Source organism: Trichechus manatus, unplaced genomic scaffold (genome assembly GCF_000243295.1).
Source record: "Trichechus manatus latirostris isolate Lorelei unplaced genomic scaffold, TriManLat1.0 scaffold00079, whole genome shotgun sequence".
NCBI lineage: Eukaryota > Metazoa > Chordata > Mammalia > Sirenia > Trichechidae > Trichechus > Trichechus manatus.
Genome location: NW_004444015.1, coordinates 8,584,331 through 8,605,986, shown reverse-complemented (window position 1 = coordinate 8,605,986; position 21,656 = coordinate 8,584,331). Strand labels below are relative to the sequence as shown.

At 40.0% G+C, this 21,656-nt stretch overlaps 1 protein-coding gene across 1 annotated transcript in view; it reads right to left on the bottom strand.

Annotated features, from left to right (window-relative positions):
- Nucleotides 1-21,656, bottom strand: part of MCF2 (MCF.2 cell line derived transforming sequence) — a 66,768-nt gene that overhangs the window by 40,401 nt on the left and 4,711 nt on the right. The window contains exons 4-9 of the mRNA XM_012556818.1: nt 8,190-8,309; nt 7,243-7,359; nt 5,405-5,554; nt 2,870-3,003; nt 2,449-2,563; nt 697-816 (exon numbers count right to left, since the gene is read on the bottom strand). Coding sequence (XP_012412272.1) covers nt 697-816; nt 2,449-2,563; nt 2,870-3,003; nt 5,405-5,554; nt 7,243-7,359; nt 8,190-8,309 — 756 coding nt within the window. The remainder of the gene's footprint in view (nt 1-696; nt 817-2,448; nt 2,564-2,869; nt 3,004-5,404; nt 5,555-7,242; nt 7,360-8,189; nt 8,310-21,656) is intronic.

Below are 21,656 nucleotides of genomic sequence, written 5' to 3'. Positions count from 1 at the left end.
TGGGCTCAAGCATAACAACAATTGTGAGCATGGCACAGGACCAGGCAGTGTTTCGTTCTGTAGTACATAGGGTTGCTATTATGAGTCAGAACTGAGTCGACGGCACCTAACAACAACAACAACATGGATTGAATTATGTCTGCCCAAAATGTGTGGCGATTTGGTTGGGCCATGATTCTCAGTATTGGTGGTTGTCCACCATTTTGTGATCTGATGTGATTATCCTATGTGTTGTAAATCCTAACCTCTACGAATGTTAATGAGGCAGGATTAGAGGCAGTCACGTTAACGAGGCAGGACTCAATCTACAGGATTAGGTTGGATCTTTATAAAAGAGAGAAGCCAGCAGACAGGACGAGGACCTCATACCACCAAGAAAGATGTGCTAGGAGTGGAGCGCGTCCTTTGGACATGGTGTCCCTGTGCTGAGAAGCTCCTAGACCAGGGGATGATTGATGACAAAGACCTTCCCCCAGAGCCAACAGATAGCGAAAGCCTTCCCCTGGAGCTGGTACCCTGAATTTGGACTTCTAGCCTCCAAACTGTGAGAGAATAAATTTCTCTTTGTTAAAGCCATCCACTTGTGGTACTTCTGTTGTAGCAATACTAAATAACTAAGACAGGGTTTATACTACTTCATCAAAATGTAACTATTATACTGCATCAATATAGTAAACATTTAAAACTTAATCTCACCTGAGAATTTTCATCTAAGTTGTCCAACTTTTTTAGTTTTTGTTTTACTTGAGATAGATTCCCTGTTATATCACCCAGCTCTGCTTGTTGATTTAACAGCAATTCAATTTCAGTCACAAGCTAAATAGGAAATAAAAAGGTTTAAAAAACATACAAATTATTAAGAGTTTTCCTTTTATAATCAAGTTTTGTACAAAATGCTATTAAAAAAGAATGTCAATACGGAAAAATCGGATATATAGAAAATTTTTCAGTTATTTTATTCACAGTAATAGATATTATGTGTTTAAATTTAACCTCCTAGATATCAGTATGAACTCATGATTTCTAAAATATCAATATGTACGTGTACATGCAGGTATATGTGGACATGTATTTGTATGTATGTATACACAAAAGTATGTATGTGTGTGTATACATGTATCTATATTCCCCAGCTCTATGGTGAACGGGCCTAGAAGCAAAGACCCTCCAAGAACAATGAGCACACTTGATACCCAGATCTTGGTCTTTAATACCATTTCCCAGAAAAAGACACCAGTCTTCCTCAGAAAAATAGCTGATTCCAGGGCTGAGGCAGAGTAGGGACAAGATGAGCTTGGAATATCTCTTTATGCCACAAAATAACAAAGTGATTAAAACTAAAAAATGTTGGGACATATCAAAACGACACAGTAGCCAGTTTGAAACACCAAAACCACTGAGAATAGTAATGAATTATAAACGATTCAAAAAACAGGAATCCATGAATCCAATAAATAGATTACTGAATAGATGGGGAGAAGGGAAGACTCTTGCTTATAGCAGAATGGCTAGTGTCGACTGGTGAATATGGAGGAAATGCTTGAGTTGGAAAATCATCATTTTATAGTCATTATAGTAAAGACTGATTTGGGCAAGAATCATGAATTGATGCTAAATTCATGCAGAAATTTTGATGACGGACTAGATATTTGCATGACCTTAAATTTTCTCCCCACATATTTCCTATTAATTATAAGGGGAAAAAAACAGTAACTCTATTGAACCACACCTGACTGGGTGATCAAAATCAGCACCAACAATGAGGGGCAGGGGGACATCAAGTACCTCGCCATGTGCCGTGCTGAGAAGTGCATATCACTTATGTAATAGTCTAGCTGGTCACACACAGACTAAACCCATTCATGAGAAAATGGACAAACCCAAAATGAAGAATGTTTGCTTAAAAAAAAAGGACAGTATTCTTCAAAGACGTCATAAAAGACAAAGAGAAACCGGAAATGTTCCAGACTAAACCTAGACTGGGTCTTGTACTGGAGGAAAACAGAAATGCTCTAAAGCACATTATTGGGTCAATTGACTACATTGGAATACCAATGGCAGATAATATAAAAGTAGTGCATCGATGTTACATTTACTAGATTTGATGACTGTACTGTGGTTCTGAAGAGAATGTCCCTATTATTAATAGATATTGAAGTATTTAGGGGGAAAAGGCCATCGTGTATGCAATTTACTCTCAAATGGGTCAGAAAAAAGGCATGATCTGTATGTATGCATTACTTATATATGTTTTTGGGGTCCTGGTGGCACAGTGGTTAAGAGCTCAGCTGCTAACCAAAAGGTTGGCAGTCTGAATTCACCAGCCGCTCCTTGGAAACCCTATGAGGCAGTTCTACTCTGTTCTATAGGGTCATTAAGAGTTGGAATCGATTCGATGACGATGGGTTTGGTTCTTTTGGGGAAGGGTTTATAAATGTTCTAACTTACCTCTTGAAAATCCTGCTCAAACTTCCACAGTTGAAGATACTGCTCCATTTTTAGTTGGTGTTTTTCCCAAAATCCATCAAAGGCTGTTTCCATATCACGTACTTGAGTCAGCAATCTTAACCAAAAAAAGTCAAAGAATTCCTTAAAAACAATGATTTGTTTCATAGGTCTATAGAGAAACTTGATCTGACCATTAAGAATTATAGACAAAGTCATAGCCCATGATACTTGGTTCAGGTAGAGCCCATTGGTGTCCACAAAACCTCTTCCACAAGCTAAATAATCTCTGTAGAACACAATTCAGGAAGGTGTCTCAGATTTCCAGAGGTCCAGGAAACCTTCACACTCAACAGGTTGCAGTAAAAATGTGTAAGTCCCCTTCAAAAATAAGGTAACCCAAAATCAAAATGGGAGTACTCACTTATTAATAGTTTGCCAATCACCACTTATTTGCTGATGATGCTCATGTCTTGAACTGACAACTTCTTCAGGGTCAGGTGCTTCCAGATTTGTTAGCAGAATAGTTCCTTCTTTGGTTATAGCTGTAATGTCATTCTGTACAAACACACAACAGGAGGCATCAGGCATCAGTAACCTAACCTCACTGAACTGAAGGAGAACACACCTACGGCGTGCAGAATAGGAACAGAAGTTCTAGAACGGCCTTTGTTTTCATAGCTGTCTGAAAAATCAAGGAATACCTCAGTATCACAGAGTCCAAAAGCTGTAAGGATCTCCAAGAAGCCCCTCCATCTGTGGCGATGGATGTTGCAATCACTACTCACAGAAGATTTTATAGGTAGAAGTACCACCATGTGTTCCATTTGTAGCCTGCCCTCTCTTACTGGTAGAAAAGTTCTAATCTATTCCATTCTATTCTGGTAACATTTTTAATATGCTCAATTAAGGCAGTAATAGCACAATAAAGATTGCCACACTAGAAAGGATACAGTTACAAATAATATTTAAGGCATATTCAGATTTCCTACTAATCTTTAATTATTACCAATCATTGCCTGCCCTAATTCTTATTTTATTTCATTTTAGATTTAGTTAATTCATCATGAAGCATCTACCTCTATTCAGAAGCTCTTAACCTTGGAGAGTGGCCTACAGACAAAGACCTGCTTCAGGCATCTAAGAGTGGTCTAAGACTTCGTTTAAGAGGTCTATACCCATTGCTGTCCAGTCGATTCTGACTCATAGCGACCCTATAGGACAGAGTAGAACTGCCTCCATAAGGTTTCCAAGGAGCGGCTGGTGGATTCCAGCTGCTGACCTTTTGGTTAGCAGTTGAACTCTTAACCACTGTGCCACCAGGGCTCCAAGAGGTCTACCGGCCCCCTGAAAATTCTAAGCAAAAATTTGGTTGTACATATATTTTTATGGAGAGAGGTTCCAGGATAACAACAAGAACATGAGTAAGAATATTAGGAGCTAATATTTGTGAAGTATCAACTATGTGCTAAGCACTGTTGTACATACATCACATACTTTACCTCATTTCATCCTCGCAACAACCCTACAAGGCATGCACACATCATCATTATCATCAACAACAACAACCTCTTTGCCAAAAAGCAAACCAAACCTGTTGCCGTGGAGTTGATTCCGACTCATGGCAACCCCATGCGTTACAGAGTAGAACTGCTCCATAGGGTTTTCTTGGCTGTAATCTTTACAGAAGCAGTTCACCAGGACTTTCTTCTGTGGTGCCTGCTGCTGGGAGGGTTCAAACTTCCAATAATTATTAACAGTTGAGCACCAACTGTTTGTGCCACTTAGGGACCTAACTTCATTGTACAGATAAGGAAAATGAAACTCAGAGAGGGTAAGCAAATTGCCCAACATCACACAGCTTGTGAGAGTCAGAGATTTCTTTCCTTCAACAGAGTTTTGCTTTTAGATTGTGGTTAAAAATGTCAGTTTCTCCCCTCTTCTTAATGTAAAAGTATCATGGCTACATAGAGCTTGAATCTCTGTCAGTGTACCCAGGATGCCTATTATCATATGAAGGAGAGGAGTTGTATATGGATGTCTGATGCTTATTCGAATCGTTCTTTAACATTTTGAGGAAAGTGAATACACAAGTACGTGTGGATTGTCTCAATCGTGCCTCAGAATCCTTCGCAACCCAACACTCCATACAGGAGCAGGTAGGAGAACAAAATCAACTTACTATCCCTGGCCTATTGTAGAAAACATGGAGAACTACCCTTTGTGGAAAAGAGAACTGTAAATCATTTTAGCAATGTTTGCCGTAGTCACAAAGTTAGTCCATGGCAGAGCTGGGACCAGAAACCAGGCCCCCTGATTCCTCATCAAGTTCTCCTTCTTCCCTTTCACACTCTACCTGTGGTGGAGGTCAAAATAGTACACCGGTCTGTCTCCTGGACCTCACTCTTGCTTTTGAAATGAGAGGGCCTTTCCATACGATAGAGAATAAGGAGCTCTGGGGGCACAATGGTTAAAAGCTTGCATGCTAATCAAGAGGTCGGCAGTTCAAACTCACCAGCAGCTCTGCAGGAGAAAAGACCTGGCGATCTGCTCCTGTAAAGATTACAGCCTTGGAAACCCCATGGGGCAGTTCTACTCTGTCTTACGGGGTCGCTATGAGTCGGAATCAACTAGATGGTACACCAATCACAACAACAACAAAATACGTGATAACGAAAAGGACTGTGGATTTCTTATTCCGGCGCATTTATAAATTACTCTATTTACAGATCAACGACTCCACAGAGACTGCACCATTTACAGAGGGGACACTTGAAGCCAATATATCCAGGACATTTTCCTCTTGTAAAGTATTCTTATTTTTTATAGTTTTCTTTGTAATATAGAAATACCTTTTGACTCCCTATACAACAATCAGTGTGAAATAACTACACTAAAAACTCCTCTAGAAAAAGAAAGATCGTGGCAAAATATTGTTTATCCACTCTCTCAGCCTCACCTTCAACAGGTGGTACCTTTCAGCACGAACTGCAAGAATTTCTTCTATTGCAGGAATATCATCTGGGAGTTCTGTCTCAGCCAATTCGGTCCCAAAGGACTGTAACATCTGAGCCATTTCCTTCACTGTGAGGGCAAAATTTTCTATAGCCTGCAAAGAGCCGGTGATCATTTTAATTCTACGGTAATTCTGCCAACATATCAAAACCTGGATCAGTAATTGCATTTACTGTATTTAGGTATGACAGCAAACATGTATACTCTGAACTCTCTTCTGCTAAGGAAATGTGGCGTTGCCTTTGGCAATCAACTTTGCATCTAAGCCTCTAGGGAATGAAAGCGAGGTTAAGAGTCTTCCTGAATGTCTTTTATCTAAAATTCTGTACTTATTCCTTGGGCACCAGTGAAAATGATTTCTTAAAGATGCCATGGACTGAGTAATTTGTTTATGCCCTTGAAAAATGCAAGTGTTTTCTTTATTCTATTAAACCCTTCAGTTGGTCAAAGTGCCTTACAACAACTCTATTCCGAAGAGTGATGAGGACATCAAAGCCATTTTATATTTGTTTATTCTCATTTATAAACAAGCACCAGCATTCCAAACAAGGTGATGGACTAAGGGGGTGGAGGAACAGCTAGTAATGAACAGTGAGTTCTGGGAACTGTAGATTGGAAGTCATGGTCCCAAAGGCTCCATTGCCCTAAAATATCCAGCAAGGTTTTGTTGTTTATTTTGTTTCAAAATCGATGGCTCACAGAAAGAAGGGCAAAATATAGAGACCGTATGAACCTCTGTATACCATGCAGCTCAACGTATCTGTTCTTTTTTTTTTTTATAGCTGTATAGGTTATTAAAGACTGTTGTTGTTAGGTGCCATCGAGTGAATTCCGACTCATGGCGATCCCATGTGACAGAGTAGAACGGCCCCATAGGGTCTTCTATACTGTAATCTTTATGGGAACAGATCGTCAGGTCCTTCCCCCATGGAGCTGCTGGGTGGGTTTGAACTGCCAACCTTTCAGTTTAGCAGCCGAGTGCTTAACTGTTACACTACCACAACTCCTTTATTAAGACTAGACATTGCTAATTTTGCACAATGCACCTTCATATGAATGAATAGGACTGTTGAATGAGGAACAGGGATAAGAAAGAACCTGGACTTAAACAAACATCATTAATTCCTCAGAAGGGTTCTCATACCACTGGTGAGATCTGAAGTCAAGATTCTTGTACCATAGCCTCACACCTGTGAGGTGCAGGGCCTTCACCTATTTGTAAATTTCTAGAACAGAAGAACTCTTTGCTCCAAATCTAATGGCCTCAGGAGCACCACTAGAATGATGACATTAATAATATTCCTCGCTATTACTGAGGGCTTGCTTTATGCCAGGCACTGCGCCAAACCTTTCACATTTGTGATCGCATGTAATCTTCCCAAGAGCCCGACGAGGTGAGGCATTACTATTGCCATTTTAGAGTTGGGAAAACTAACACTTGGAGAGGTTAGGTATCTTGTCCAAGGTCATACAGCTAAAAACCAACAGTGCCAGGGTCTGAGCCCACATCCCTTGTAACCTAGGTCACTATAGGGCCATGGGAGGAGGTGGTTAGAGTATGACCTCCCTAAGCCTCAACTTCAACTTCACTTGTCATCCTCAGTGACTCTTCATCCTTTCAAGGTATTTCCTATGGAACAAAATCAAGATGTTGAATTATATATGTATTTGAAAAGCCGGAGCCCCAGAAACCTGTTTTTCCCAAAGAGGAAAAAATTCTCCAACTAGATTTAAAGGCTAACATGAACTATAGGCTCTACAGTAAGGGCAAAAGCAACATACATTTCTGAAGATGATCCATTCACTGTGGCAGTACTGCAAGGTGCCGCCTAACTCAGGGGTTAATTGCTTGTCATCAATGTATGTCAGCAAATCACTAACTGAGCTCAGCATAACAACCTATATAAATAAGCAAGAAAGATACTGTTAACTGCCCTTCGTGGCATCCCTCCATCCACCGGTACAATGCACTTTAGCAGATATTCAGCAGAAAAGGACCTTTCATAAATGGTTTGAACAGTTCTCTCCTGTCCATCTCCCACACACCGGTATGCACCACCTTCTTCAGATAATAACGGTTTTCCTTTACTACACCATTTCTCTGTAAAGCAAAATTAATCTCCTTCATCTAAAAGTTTGCATTGTTTAATGGCTGAGCTCCTGAAAGAATGCCATGCCCACACCAAAGTAAAAGGACATTATGTAGTGTTATAATTTATCAGACACGACTGGTCTTTGCTCAAGTATCAAAATTTATGAGCACTGTACTCCTAACTCTCAAAATGTATAAAAATATCTTTAAAAAAAGAACATGGTACTCTGAGCTAGCTCAGGATGTAAGTTCATAGGAGTTCAAATACATAAAACACACACTCATTTCTACTAAAAAAAAAAAAAATTCCTGTTGAGGTTTCTTGGAGGATATGTATGTGTGTACACACACACACACACACACACATACACGTATATAAAACATATATGATATACATACTTTTAATAAAGGAATTGCTTTGCTATGAATGGATCAATCTATTTCTTTGTTAATAACAATGTGAAGCCTATTTTTACAGTAGAAGCAGAAGGCTTCCAGGCATTGCAAATTTACATTCCAGGAAGACATATTTTGTCTTTTAAATGCTTAGGTGAGTACATGTACAACATCAACAGCGTGGTATAAGCTATTCATGAGAATTAAAGGAAGAAAAACCATTTAAATAATATACTCTTACTGGCAATTTGAGCATGAAATCCTCTTGGCTAAATCGAAACCCAATGTCTGTGAAAGTTCGTTGAAGAAAACTGGTGGGCCGTAGAACCAAAACCAAGTGCAAGTTCCCAGGGAAGGAAGCCTATTGAAGGAACCAAGAAAGAAAGCAAAATTCTCAAAACACGCATTCAACCGAGCACATACCAGAAAATATGCAATTAAAGGAAAAACTTTTAAAGTCATAAAACCCACATAAAGGCCAACACATCAAAAATGGATATTGATAAAATCTCAAAACATGGAAATAGAAATAAAAATCATGTAAGGTCATCAAGGTCAGATCTTGCAAAGCTTCTAGCATGGAATTTTCTCATACTGGACAAGCAAATCCCGTGTTATAAAAATTATACTCTGAAGCTTCATTTTAAAGTTGGTTACTTGAACTCAAATTGCATTTATTTCCTGAAAAAACAGAATTAGGAGGTAGTTTCCTACGATAGCCCTAAAAGCTGTAAGGGAGCTGAAATACCGTGTGCTGGCACGAAACCACAGAAAACTGTATTATGGAACCATTTCTGTTTTCATCCAAGCAACATTCACTGAGGGTCTCCTGTGTATCCACTCCATGTATTTAAGTGAATGATCATCAGGCCCTGTTAGACATTAGTATACACAGATCGCTAAAATAACTCCGACAGCTTAATTGTGAGGATGGTGCGGAACTGAGCAGCATTCCATTCTGCTGTACATAAGGTCCCCATGAGCTGGAGCCAACTCGACAGCAACAAACAACAACCACAACGGTTAACTAGCAGAGTCCATTAGGAATCAGTAACACGCAGTATAAGAATTTGACATAGCAACGATTGTGAGGAGGGCGCAGGACCAGGCAGTGTTTCATTCTGTTGTACATAGGGTCGTTAAGAGTCGGAACCGACTGGATGTCACCTGTTATGGATTGAATTGTGTCCCCCCAAAATATGTTGTAAATCCTAACCTCTGCCTGCAGTTATAATCCCATTTGTGAATGGGTTGTTTGTTATGTTAACGAGGCAGGATTAGGTTATGTCAATGAGGATTAGGGTTAAGTTTATTATGTTAATGAGGCAGGATTAGGGTGTATCAACAGTAAATCTCTTTTGAGATATAAAACAAATTAAACAAGCAAGCGAGAGAAGCAGAGATGGGGGAAGAGAGATGCCAAGCCACGTTAAGATCTGCCAGGAGCAGAAGCTCAAAGAGACAAGGACCTTCCTCTGAGCCGACAGAGAGAGAAAGCCTTCCCCCAGAGCCAGCACCCTGAATTCAGACTTCTAGCCTCCTAAACTGTGAGAGAATAAATTTCTCTTTGTTAAAACCATCCACTTGTGGTATTTCTGTTATAGCAGCACTAGAGAACTAAGACAGCACCTAAAACCACCAACATAATAATCGGACAAATGAAACAAAGGAATTAGCATAACATACAAGGGAAGTGGTAGCACAGAGCCTCCTAGGTCTAGGGAGGTCAAAAAAGAGAAATTAACTGGATCAGAATGTCATTTTAGTTCACCAATGCTTCCCAAGCTTCTAGAACAATGCCTGGCACATAGTAGTTGGTCAAGAAATACTTGCTAAATGAAAGCATTCAAAAGTAAACAATGCAAAATCAGTGAGGAATGGAATAGCATGGGCTGATGTTAATAATAAACCACCAGGGATCAAATGTTTACTCTAGGCTAAGTATTCTGTCAACATTATCGTAGCTCTTCTTCATAACAATCCTATAATGTAGCTAGGCTATCCCCTTTTATAAATAAAGAAAATGAGGGTCAAAGAGTTTAAGTATAACTTGCCCTAGCCGATGAAGCCTTGATTTGAGCTTCTAATCATTCACTATGGCACTATGAGACTTCAAGAGAAGAGGTCTCAGTCAGGAAAGCTAGAGGAAAATGAAGCTGGGGGATGTAGCAATGGGAGATGGTGCTAGAAAGATGGACAACAGCCAGATCACGAAAGATCTTGCATGTTTGGGTTTTATTTTGGAGGCAAGGGGAGTCTCTAAAAGATTTGAAGCAGCAGAGCAACATGGTCAGATTTGCATTTTAGAATGATCACTTGGGCTACTTTGTGGGGAAAGGACTGGATTTGGCCAAGGGTGGAAGCAGACAGATGAGCTAGGAGACTGGTACAGTACTCCAAGCTAGAGATGGGGGTTGAATTTAGGAGGTACAATCAGCAGGACATGATGAAGGAATGTGTTTGTTGAGAAGGGAGAGGCTAGGATGATCAATCTTCAGATTTCTGGTTTGCACAACTGGGTGAATGGTACAACCCTCACTGAGACAGGGAACACAAGAGAAGCAGGTGTTAAGGAGGGGGATAAAAAAGAGAAACAACCAGTTGTCGTCGATTCTGACTCATGGCAACCCCATGTGTGTCAGAGTAGAACTATGCTTCGCAGGGTTTTCAATGACTGGTTTTCGGGAAGTGGATTGTCAGCCCTTTCTTCCAAGGTGCCTCCGGGTGGACTCGAACCTCTAACCTTTTGGAGCGTTATTGTTTGCACTACCTAGGGACAAGAAGGGAAATAAGATTCTGATTTGCATTTGCGATGTGTTGGGTTGGAAGATTTAGCAGGAAATCCAGATCATGTCCATCAGACAGCTGCGTGTACAAGTCGGGAGGGAAAGAAGTCCAGGCTAGGAATGCAGCATCAGGAGTCAGCTGCTTCAAGACAGCAGTGTACAGCAAAATCAAGCAAAACATATAAAAAAAAATTTAAATTCAGTCATATTTCAATCATGTTGCAATATTAATAACTGAACAAAGCTATACAACAAAAGGAGCCCTAGTGGCACAGTGGATAAGAGCTTGGCTGCTAACCAAAAGGTCAGCAGTTTGAATCCACCAGCTGCTCCTTGGAAACCCTTTGGGGCAGTTCTACTCTGTCCTATAGGGTCGCTATGAGTCAGAATCGACTCAACAGCAATGGGTTTTTGGTATACTACAAAAATTATTAAGATGTGTGTGTGTGTTTTAATTTACCTTGGATTCTTGGACCCAAGAACAAGCAGCTTTAGGCAGAGAAGATTAAGAAGATGGGTAAAGGCTTACTTAAGAGCAAGATTCTTGACAGGGACTTGGAACTCTGGGCCTATTTTTAGGTTGAGAGCACTGATTCTATCTACTTCTATCATCCACTTGGGGAGTTAAGCTTTTCCTTTCCTTTCACATAGGTAAGTTACCTGCACTATTATTATACTTACCTGCCTGGATTCAGTTCATTTTTTGACTCTTAAAGAAAGTCGAAAGCATCCAACTATCACCAACATTTAAAACAGAATTACTTTTATTCTTCCATGAATTCTAGGTTGGTCTCGTCTCCTAGTCTTTCTCTTTCTGATTTTCTCAGTACCTCCTTCACTGACTTTCATATTCTCCAGCACTGAGGGTTAGGAATTCTCCAGATGCAAGGCCCTACGGATGGCCAACTTAAAGCCCAGGATACTCTCATCTCTCAAAAGGATACTACGGGAATACAGAGAGACTCATGTGACAGCTCTTTGCAGAGGTGAGGAGGTAAGGCTCTGCTCTCTACTCTGCCATTGCTAGGAGACAGCAAGGCTGCCCCATAAGCCAGGTCCAGGGGCAACGGGATCACACAGCAGGGAACAAATCAGAAAGGAGAGAGAAGCCAAATCACAACTCATAGAATTAGTAGGGAAGTGAGCTTCAGGGAGGGATTGAGGGTATTCAGATGATCCTAAATCAGGGATTTGACGTTGGATGTTTATTAAATCATTCACTGCCTCGATTTGATAAAATGGTTTATCCCAAACATTGAAAGCTGTACAAATTGCTTCTAAAGATGGTTCTACCTTCTAATCAGATCATTCTTAAGTAAAATCGTCTGAATTCTTTTATTGTACTTTAAGTGAAAGTTTACAGTTCAAGTCTCTCCTGACTATTTTATCACAAATTCTCCTTCCTTAATTCCTTCAAAACATTCAGTATTCACTTGTCACAAAAAGCCTGCGAAAATTTGCGTTTTTCAAGAAAATGCATTATCAAAGGATGAAAACTTTACTTATTGCCTGTATAATTACATTTACAATCTTTTTCATTATAGGATGATTTTAGAATCTTTATTGAACTACCAAGCATACTATCCTCCTGCACATGGATTCTTTGAATCCAATAGCTACTCTCAAATTTAGAAGCTGTTTGGGGGAGTAAATAATTGTAGACCTCAGCTATACATCTACTGAACAATCGGTTGGCACGCAAACACTTCATTTGATTTTGAAAAGTTAGATTTTTAAAAAAAAACAGTATCATCCAGTTCAGACAATAAATAACTGTTTCAGTTGCAAAGGCCCATTACACCCACAAGGTAATCCAACAGACTTGACTTTTCAATCCCAGTCCCATCCACTTAGCCCAGACCTTAACCACAGGTGCTCGCCGAAATGTAAAAAGTTAAAGGTGAATTCACAACCTCACATGAAGGACTACTTTTCATAGCTTCTCTTTTGTGGTACTATAAAAACTCTTAAGGTGAAGAAGGAAGATTGGAGAGTTGGGCAGGTGAGGATGTCGCTAATATTTATTGAACGTTTTTTACAAGAATTATGCGCATCATGAGCATGATGACGATCCTGTGCAAAGTGCTTTACCTGCAGTAGGTTCTATTTCTATCATTTCACAAGTGGAGAAACTGAGTGTGGCAACAGAGTAATGGCCCCCCAAAGATGTCCGTACCCTAATTTCTGTACCCTGTGACTATGTTACCTTACATAGCAAAAGGGACTTTGTAGATGTGGCTAAATTAAGGACCTTGAGATGGAGAGATTAGCCTGGATTATCTTGGTGGGCCCAATCTGATCACAAAGGTTCTTATAAGTGGAAGAGAGAGGCAGGGAAATCAGAGTGATTAGTAGGAAATGTAAGGATGAAAGTAGAGGCCAGAATGATGCAGGGCCACTAACCAAGGAACGCAGGTGGCCTCTAGAAGCTAGAAAAGGCAAAGAAATGGATTCCCCCCTAGAGCCCTCAGAGGGAACCTAGCCCTGCCAACACTTTGATTTTAGTCAGTGAAACTAACTTCTCACTTCTGACCTCCAGAACAGTAAGATAATAAATTGTGTTGTTTTAAGTCTCTAAGTTTGTGGGAATTTGTTACGGAAGCAATAGTAAACTAATACACTGAGGTTTTGTGAGGTTAATTCATTTTTCAAGAACTCCTAGGTTATAAGTAGCTTAATTGAAACCCAGAGTCACCTGACTGCAGAGCCAGACTCAAGCTATAATTGAATATATATATGTATGTGTGTGTGTGTGTGTATATATATATATATATATATATGTAAATGGTATGCAGACACAGACACACCTTTACATTTAAGCCTTCCTTCTTTTGGAGGAAGAAGTCCTAATGGATAGAAAAAAAGTAAACAGGAGGACTTTGAAGAAGCATAGTGGGGATCATACAAGGATCAGATTCAAGGTCAAAAATCTAAATCTGAAACCTAAAGCAAAGGCAACAAACTTGAATGCCTAACAATGTGTCAGGGAGATGGTGTAAATGAGTGAAATAGGCAGAGTTTATTTAAAGCACACCCTAAATGAGATGGTACAACCAGAATGTTCCTTAGAAGAGAGGATGGGGAGATTTTGACTCAATTACCTTGGACAAGTCATCAGGAAGGACCAATCGCTGGAGATGGACAACATGCTTGGTAGAGGGTCATCGAAAAAGAGGAAGACTCTCAACGAGATGGATTGACACAGTGGCTTCAACAATGGGCTCAAATATACCAACAATTGTGAGGATGGCTCAGGACCAGGCAACATTTCATTCTGTTATACACAAGGTACCCACGAGTGAGAGATGACTTGATGTCAACTAAGATGACATGGAAAATGGTAACTGGTACTCTTCCTAGATGTTGAGGAGCAATAGGAAATGGTGGGGACTGTGGCGAACTGGAGAGTATCTAAACTGGGGGTAGGAGGCACTCACTAGTCAGCTCTGGATAAATGAGGTCATGTGGGAAGAAGGGCACGGCATTGTAAGAGCTTTCATTTCTCAGTAGAAGCCAGAAACCCAGATTTCAGTGTAATACTCCCAGATTTTTAAAGACGGGCAACAAATTCAAAGTTTGTTAAGACACTATATAATCCAAACAGAAATCTGTGGGCTGCCAGTGTGCAGCTGAACATGGGCCAATGTCAACACTACATACCCTTCCCTCTCTGTGACTCTAGAAATTTTCACCTGACAGATCACAGGGACTTAACATAAGTTTGCCTGTGTCTCTGGGGGCACACATATAGGCATATACAGAGATTGTCTTTTCTCTATAGAGATATTGGCATAACTGAAAGTTTTTAGATAATCTATTTTAAAGCTAGTGTTATGGATTGAACTGTGTCCCCCAAAATATGTGTTGGACTCTTAACCCCTCTACCTGTGGAAGGAACCCAGGTGGCGTAAGCAGTTTGTGATCGACTGCTAATCTAAAGGTTGGCAGTTGGAACCCACTCGGCGGTTCTGTGTTAGAAAGGCCTGGCGATCTGCTTCTGTAAAGATTACAGCAAAGAAAACTCTATGGAGCAGTTCTACTGTGTAACACACAGGGTTGCCATGAGTTCGGGGCTGACTCGACAGCAGCTAAGAACAACAGCAGCATACCTGTGGATGTAATGAAATAGAATGACCTCCTATAATACATTCAGAAGCTCTGGTGGCGTAGTGGTTAAGAGCTACAGCTGCTAACCAAAAGGTTGGCAGTTCGAATCTGCCAGGCACTCTTTGGAAACCCTATGGGGCAGTTCTACTCTGTCCTTTAGGGTCTCTATGAGACGGAATCAACTCATGATACATTCTAATATAATGTTAATGTGGCCTTACCAGTATAGGGCATGACCTAAACCAAATCATTTCTGAGTTATAAAAAGACGGAATAGACACAGAGACAAGCACATACTGGGAAGACAAACGCCATATGAAGATCACCAAGAACCAAGGAACGCTCAGGGCTACCGACAAGGAAGCAATCGACATGCTGAGACCCTGATTTGGACGTTCAGACTCCAAAACTGTAAGAAAATAAATTTCTGTTCTTTAAAGCCACCCACCTGTGGTATTTCTGTTACAGCAGCACTAGGTGACTAAGAAAGTTAGCATTTAAATGAACAATACATATAGTCGAAGACATGAGATGCACATATCTTCCAGCAAATACAGTTCCAGACCACTGAGCTTTTCCCTTTCAGTTTGGGGATGCCACATTTCTAAACTCTTTGGTATGCTGCTTTAAGAATCTCTAATCTTGTCTGGTTAGATAAACACGAAACAGCACAATTTCTAGTTCCCCCAAAATCAAACCTATAAATTGTTTTTGAGAACTTGTCAAGAAAGCAAACGGATGTGGGCAAGGGTCAGCTTTGTTTTGTTGTTGTTGTTGTTTTTTAAACACTCTGCATAAGAGAGGAAACAACATTGGTTTTAGCTTCTTGCAGGCATTATTTTTGGAGTTCCCACATTTGACTGTTTGAAGGCCCCTGAGTAAAAATGAACATGCTGCTCAACTTCGTAAGTGTACAGCCCCACCGCAGCCCTCTGCTCTTACTGGTTTTCCCTGTAATTGGCATGGAATCAGCTTCCTCTCCCCTCTCCTGCCTAGAGAACAGATTCACTCACTTCTACTCATAACTACTCCCAGATTGTCCAGGTATACAGACTTAGAGCAGTAACAACAACAAAGGCATCAACCTGTTACATCATTTCACTACTAATGTCTGGAAGTGAACCTTGTTTAATATTCTGCTGCGTGGTATCTAAGAGGGACAATTCATATACCCCAGACACACTTTGCAGGTATGCTGGTTATGTCATTAGGGCTTTACAATTGTTTTAAATGCTTTAGACAACATAAAGGAGTCCCTGGGTGGTACAAATGGTTAACGCGTTTGGCTGCTAACTGAAAGGCTGGAGGTTTGAGTCCACCGAGGCACCTCAGAAGAAAGGCGTGGTGATCTACTTCTGAAAAATCAGCCACTGAAAACCCTGTGGAGCACAGTTCTACTCTGATACACATGGGGTCTCTATGAGTCGGAGATGAATTGACAGCAATTGGTTTATACAACATAAAAGTTTGCTTACTTACTATATAAAAAATTTATATTCCTGTAATATAGGGCAAAGAAAGGCAGTAACAAAAAGAGGGACCCTTGACCAAGCCTATTATGTCTGTGCCAGGCTTGTTATATAGATTACCTATCTTGTTTAGCTGTCGTAACACTACAGTGAAGTGGGTATTATCACCATTTTACAGATGAGAAAACTGAAGCACAGAGAGGTGCAAGAACGTGCCCGCTCCCAGGTCTGTCTGGCTCCAAAGGGCAAGTTCTTTCCAGGGCACTCTAATACTTAATGCTGCACAAGCTAAATGCCCACTCAGACTTGATGTTTAGCATTTAGGAATGACATGCCCTTGATATCTGCAAAATGGGACAAATACTATCAATCAAAACAAATAGTGGAAACAATCTAGCATCATGGAGCCCACTGAATGGACACTATTATAATTCAATGTCATAACAGAACGTAATGTTGAGACGCTGCCCTATGACCGACCTTGATAAGGTCTGAACCACCTCTTCAGAATACCCTGGGAAATATCTCGTGACCTCCAAGCTACAGAGGATCATTTCCAATGGCATGAGCCACTTCTGTACTCTTCCCCATCCCACCCCTGTGTGCTCAGTTTTAAAGAATACAGAAAGTATCAGTCACTCCACAGGTCACCAAGCAACTTGCCCATTGACCTCAGGGGTAGCAGTCTCTCGAAATACCCTTTCCTTGTGGTTTGCGCTCTTCTTGTCACATATCTAGTCATTCCCATCCCCTCCTTCTCATTTGGCCACAGTCATTACAATTTCCACCAAGTAACCGCTTTAATCCTCTCTTTGGACTTCACATCCACTAGATCATCCTTTTAGGTGCTACCTATCATAGCTTCCAGGATCAGCCCAACTCCAGAGACGCTCTGAGGTCAACCCATTGCATCACCAGCTGAAGTTCACAGTTTTCACTTTGGTGAAGCCCTATCCATGTAAGCAGAACAAATCTATCTTCCACCATAGTTCTGGGTTTCAGAGTTGATCCAATCAATCGCGTTTCAAGGTTTCTGCTCCTAGGGGTCACTTACAGCAATTCATTTATAAGAAAACAGGAAAAAACAAGGAAAGGTCACAAAAACAACGAACGCCCTTACTTGAAGTCCACACAAATATCTCCTTTATGAGGCCTTCCCCACCAGCCGGAAGTTCTTTCATAATACTGTAGTTATTTATGAACCTGTCCCTGCCTTCTCCACCAGATTGAAAGCTCCTTCAGCCCAGTGGCCATTCCATATTTGATTTTGTAACCTACACCGTGTCTAGCCCAGTGCTAGATGTGTCTATTCAACAAGTACCTGTGTGCTGTATTTATTTCTGTGTCTATTGATGTATCAACACTACACATGAAACTAAGCTCAGTACTGAGAAAACATCTCTATATATATGAATTAAGAAATTTCTGAAAGCTTAAATAAGTTACCTTTGATAACAGAAGTGCTAATCTCAGTTGCACATGATACTACTTATTCCAAGTCAGAAGCTATTATTCTTATACTACAAAATCATGTGCAGAGCTGAAGATACACATTTGTCAAAATTTTAAAAATCATATCCCTAATGTAATTTTTAAAATATGATTCTGAGCTGACTTTATTAGAATATAAATCATTTACTTGCTCATTAAAGTTCACTGTCATTCAACGAGGATAAAATTTTTACTGGGTTATGTTCCTTATCTTACTTTAGATTCAGAATATCATTTATTCAATGGCTGGTTCTTATTTTTTTATCTTTTTCTGTGTTGTCTAGAATTTTTAATGAGCAAGTATTACATTGTATATCTTAAAATCAATAAAGCTATCTTAAGTTTTGAAAGAAAAAGAGTAGCATTTAAAGCTTTGTTGATGACCAGTTAATTCTTAAATGAGGTAGTGTTATTTCACCTTTCTCCAAAATACATCTACAGATCACTTTAGAAATTTGCTGGGAAATTTAGGATGAACCACTGAAGGGGAAAATTTAGTTAGAAGAATGTTTCAAATATACATGAGAGGAGAAATTTCTAATTCTAGCCTATACTGAAAAGTTACTATTTTCTTCTTAAAAAAAAAAAAAAAAAAGGTAGTCAACAAATGAGAATTCTGCATTTTCCAAGTTAGAGTTTGGAGAGGAAACCACAAAGATTCCAAATCATTACAGATTTTTTTTTTTAAAACTAGCACTTGCACGTAACACCCAAGAAGTGTGGCCTTTCCCAATGCTGATGAAATTGTCTCCAGACCTGAGCACGGTGAAGGAAAGGATGAATCCCTTCGTAAGATATTATCTGGACTCGAGATTAAAAGCTATTCTGCCAAACGATTCAAAATTGTTCATAGTCTTAAACAAATAGCAAGGCTAATGGTGCTTTCCCATAAACTTGATGCCATTTCACTTGTGAAATTATATTCTACCACCTCAACTCCTGTAAATTCCCCTCTGTCAACATCACAGTAATCACATCAACGCAGTCCATGCAAATACAAGTCTCCATTCTCGCCATCTGTCCTTAAAAAGCTCCATTCGGCAGTTTGTGCTGCTGCTGCACCATGCTGCAGCATCCCTGCACTTGAACTTGGGAATAGGCTTTCCAGGACTGCAGGCAGAGCCCTTACCGCATTCCTTCTGAACCTCCTCTTGCCTCTCGGGGGATTTGCTTCTGCCATCTCGCCTAGACACAATTACGCTCTTCTTTTCCAATTGTCAAAGCAACATTGATGAAATATGAGCTGCTTCTTGGGTAGGATTTAAAAACCAGCAGCCAAAAACCTCTCTCGAAAAAAGCCACCGTAGCTGCTTCCCAAAAAAAAAAAAAAAAAAACACTATCCCTGATCAGTCAGCTGACAGATCCTTCCCTGCTGCTCATTGTAATTCAGAGTTGACACATTCCCCCAGTTACTTAGCCTGATGGAAGAGCCGGGATTCACGTGTGTTGGGCTGCCCAGGACGATCAGGCAAATCCTAAGAGTGGAGGAAGGAAAGAACGACTCCCCTCTGGGAGCTCTGAGCAGTCAGTCTTGGTGGGGTTAACTTGCTCCTCTGCGCAGTTTGATTTTTAAGGTGGCATGCTAAGAATCTTTGTGAAGGTAGTATTAACTGACACGTTTTACTCTTTTCCTACCCGGGTTTGTGACTTAAATTTCAATTCTGGGTTGTTGGTTTGTTTTTAACCTTTTATTTATGTATACTATTTAAACAGAAAATTATACAAAAGTGTACAGCTTGATGAATTTTCACAAACTGAAAACACCTATGTCCCCAGCACCCAGCTCAAGAAATACAATACCACCAGCACTGCAGCCGCCTCGCTATGCCCCTTCCAGCCACTACCCCTCCAAGAGTAACTACCATCCTGACTTCTACTGACTTCTAACCTGATTTTGCACTTTATATAAACAGAACCTAGAGATGAACTCTTTGGATCTGGCATCTTTTGCTCAACATTATATTTGTGAGATTCATTCATGTTATTTCATGTAGCCGCAGATAGCTTCTTTTATTGCTGCATAATATTCCACTGTATGAATATACCACAATCTATTTATCCATTCTGCTATCAAAGGGTGTGTGGGTAGTTTCCAGTTTGCAGACTATTCCAAATAGTGCCGCTATGATAGTATATAAATATACCATAATCTATCCATTCTGTTTGGAAACCCTGGTGGCATAGTGGTTAAGAGCTACAGCTGCTAACCAAAAGGTCAGCAGTTCAAATCCACCAGGCGCTCCTTGGAAACCCTATGGGGCAGTTCTACTCTGTCCTATAAGGTCACTATGAGCCAGAACTGACTCCACCGCAATGGGTTTGGTTTTTTTGTTTCTATCCATTCTATTACTAGCAGGCATTTGGGTAGTTTCTAGTTCGGGGTTCTTATGATCCAATTCTGTTTTTTCAAATTAAGTATTTTCTGTGTTAGCCTTGTGAAAGATTATAGTTTGTGAAATTTTGTCCTGATGATAATCGACAAAGAACATAACATGCAAACTTTCTAAGATGGATAGAATTCTCTCCCAAATGAACATTTCCCCCAAATTCATAACTAAAAACAAATCTTGTCTCCCTTCATTAGTTCTGAAATATAACCTAACTGCAAAATTTTATTTTGGAATCTACAAATTAAGGTTCTTCAAATTGCATTACATAATTATTTCACAGACACACATTTAAAATAACACACCAAAGACCGTTAAACACCTATCTATACAATGGCAATTTTCACCAGGAATCGTCTCTGAGCGCCAACTTTTGCTCTTAAAATTAGCTTGTATTCAATATTTACCTGTACTGCAAAGAGTGCCCAGCAGCTAGAAGTGGTTGAGATCATTAATGTACTCTTGAGTACAAGTACAGAATCTGTACCACAAGCAGAAACAGTAAAAATTTTAAAAAGGAACAACACCCAAAACAACCTATAGACAGTTACAGGTCATCAGCACCTGTACCCCATTCTCCCCATCACCATCAGCTTAGCAGTTATGAAAAGAAAGAGAACCTGAGCTCTGAGCTCTTTCCTGAGCATGGTTCATACCACTGACAGCATCCCTAGGGGGGAATTGGGGGGTTTCACTCCCCAAGAAACAAGTCATTGCCCCTCCGTTGACCCCCAATCCATAGGATAAAGAATTAATCTTTTATTTTGTCTTTTATGAAAAAGAAGACCTCTGTTCCAAGCAACCTACTTGATTAATAAAAATAAAACTCCAGCATCAAGAAACTGGTGCCATATGCCAAATGGTCACTCAGTGAAAATTCATTAAATCAAACGGGTACGGTGTTGGCCAACAGAAAAAAGCTGGGCAATAAAAAACGTTTTATTGTAACAAGTGCTATGTTTAGTACAAAAGAATCAATTATTGGCATAAAATGACGTTTGCTCACCAAGCCCAAGGACTGGCCCTAAAAGGCCAGGGCAAGATAAATAGCTTTCACTTCATTTAGCTCCATAGACAGCAGATGCACTCTCGCCAAAGAAACTTTACGTTTTTCTAAAAAGACGTTGAATGTATCTGTCTATGCACTAGCCATTGGAAAATAATAGAAACCAGCAAATGGAAAAGGCACCATCCGGAATTCATGAAAATTCAATCCTTACTCTGGCTTTTTTTTCTTACTTAGTTGTGTGATCTTAGATATGTCACATAACTTTTACAAAGTGTGTATAGCTAATTAATTTCCTCATCTAGAAGACAATTATAATGATACCTGCCTGCAGTACTTAACTAGGAAATTAAGAGAATCAATATTATTTAAGAAATTTCATTGGCATAACAAAGCTTATTAAGAAAATGTTCTGCATCCTACTTTGGTGAGTGGCGTCTGGGGTCTTAAAAGCTTGCAAG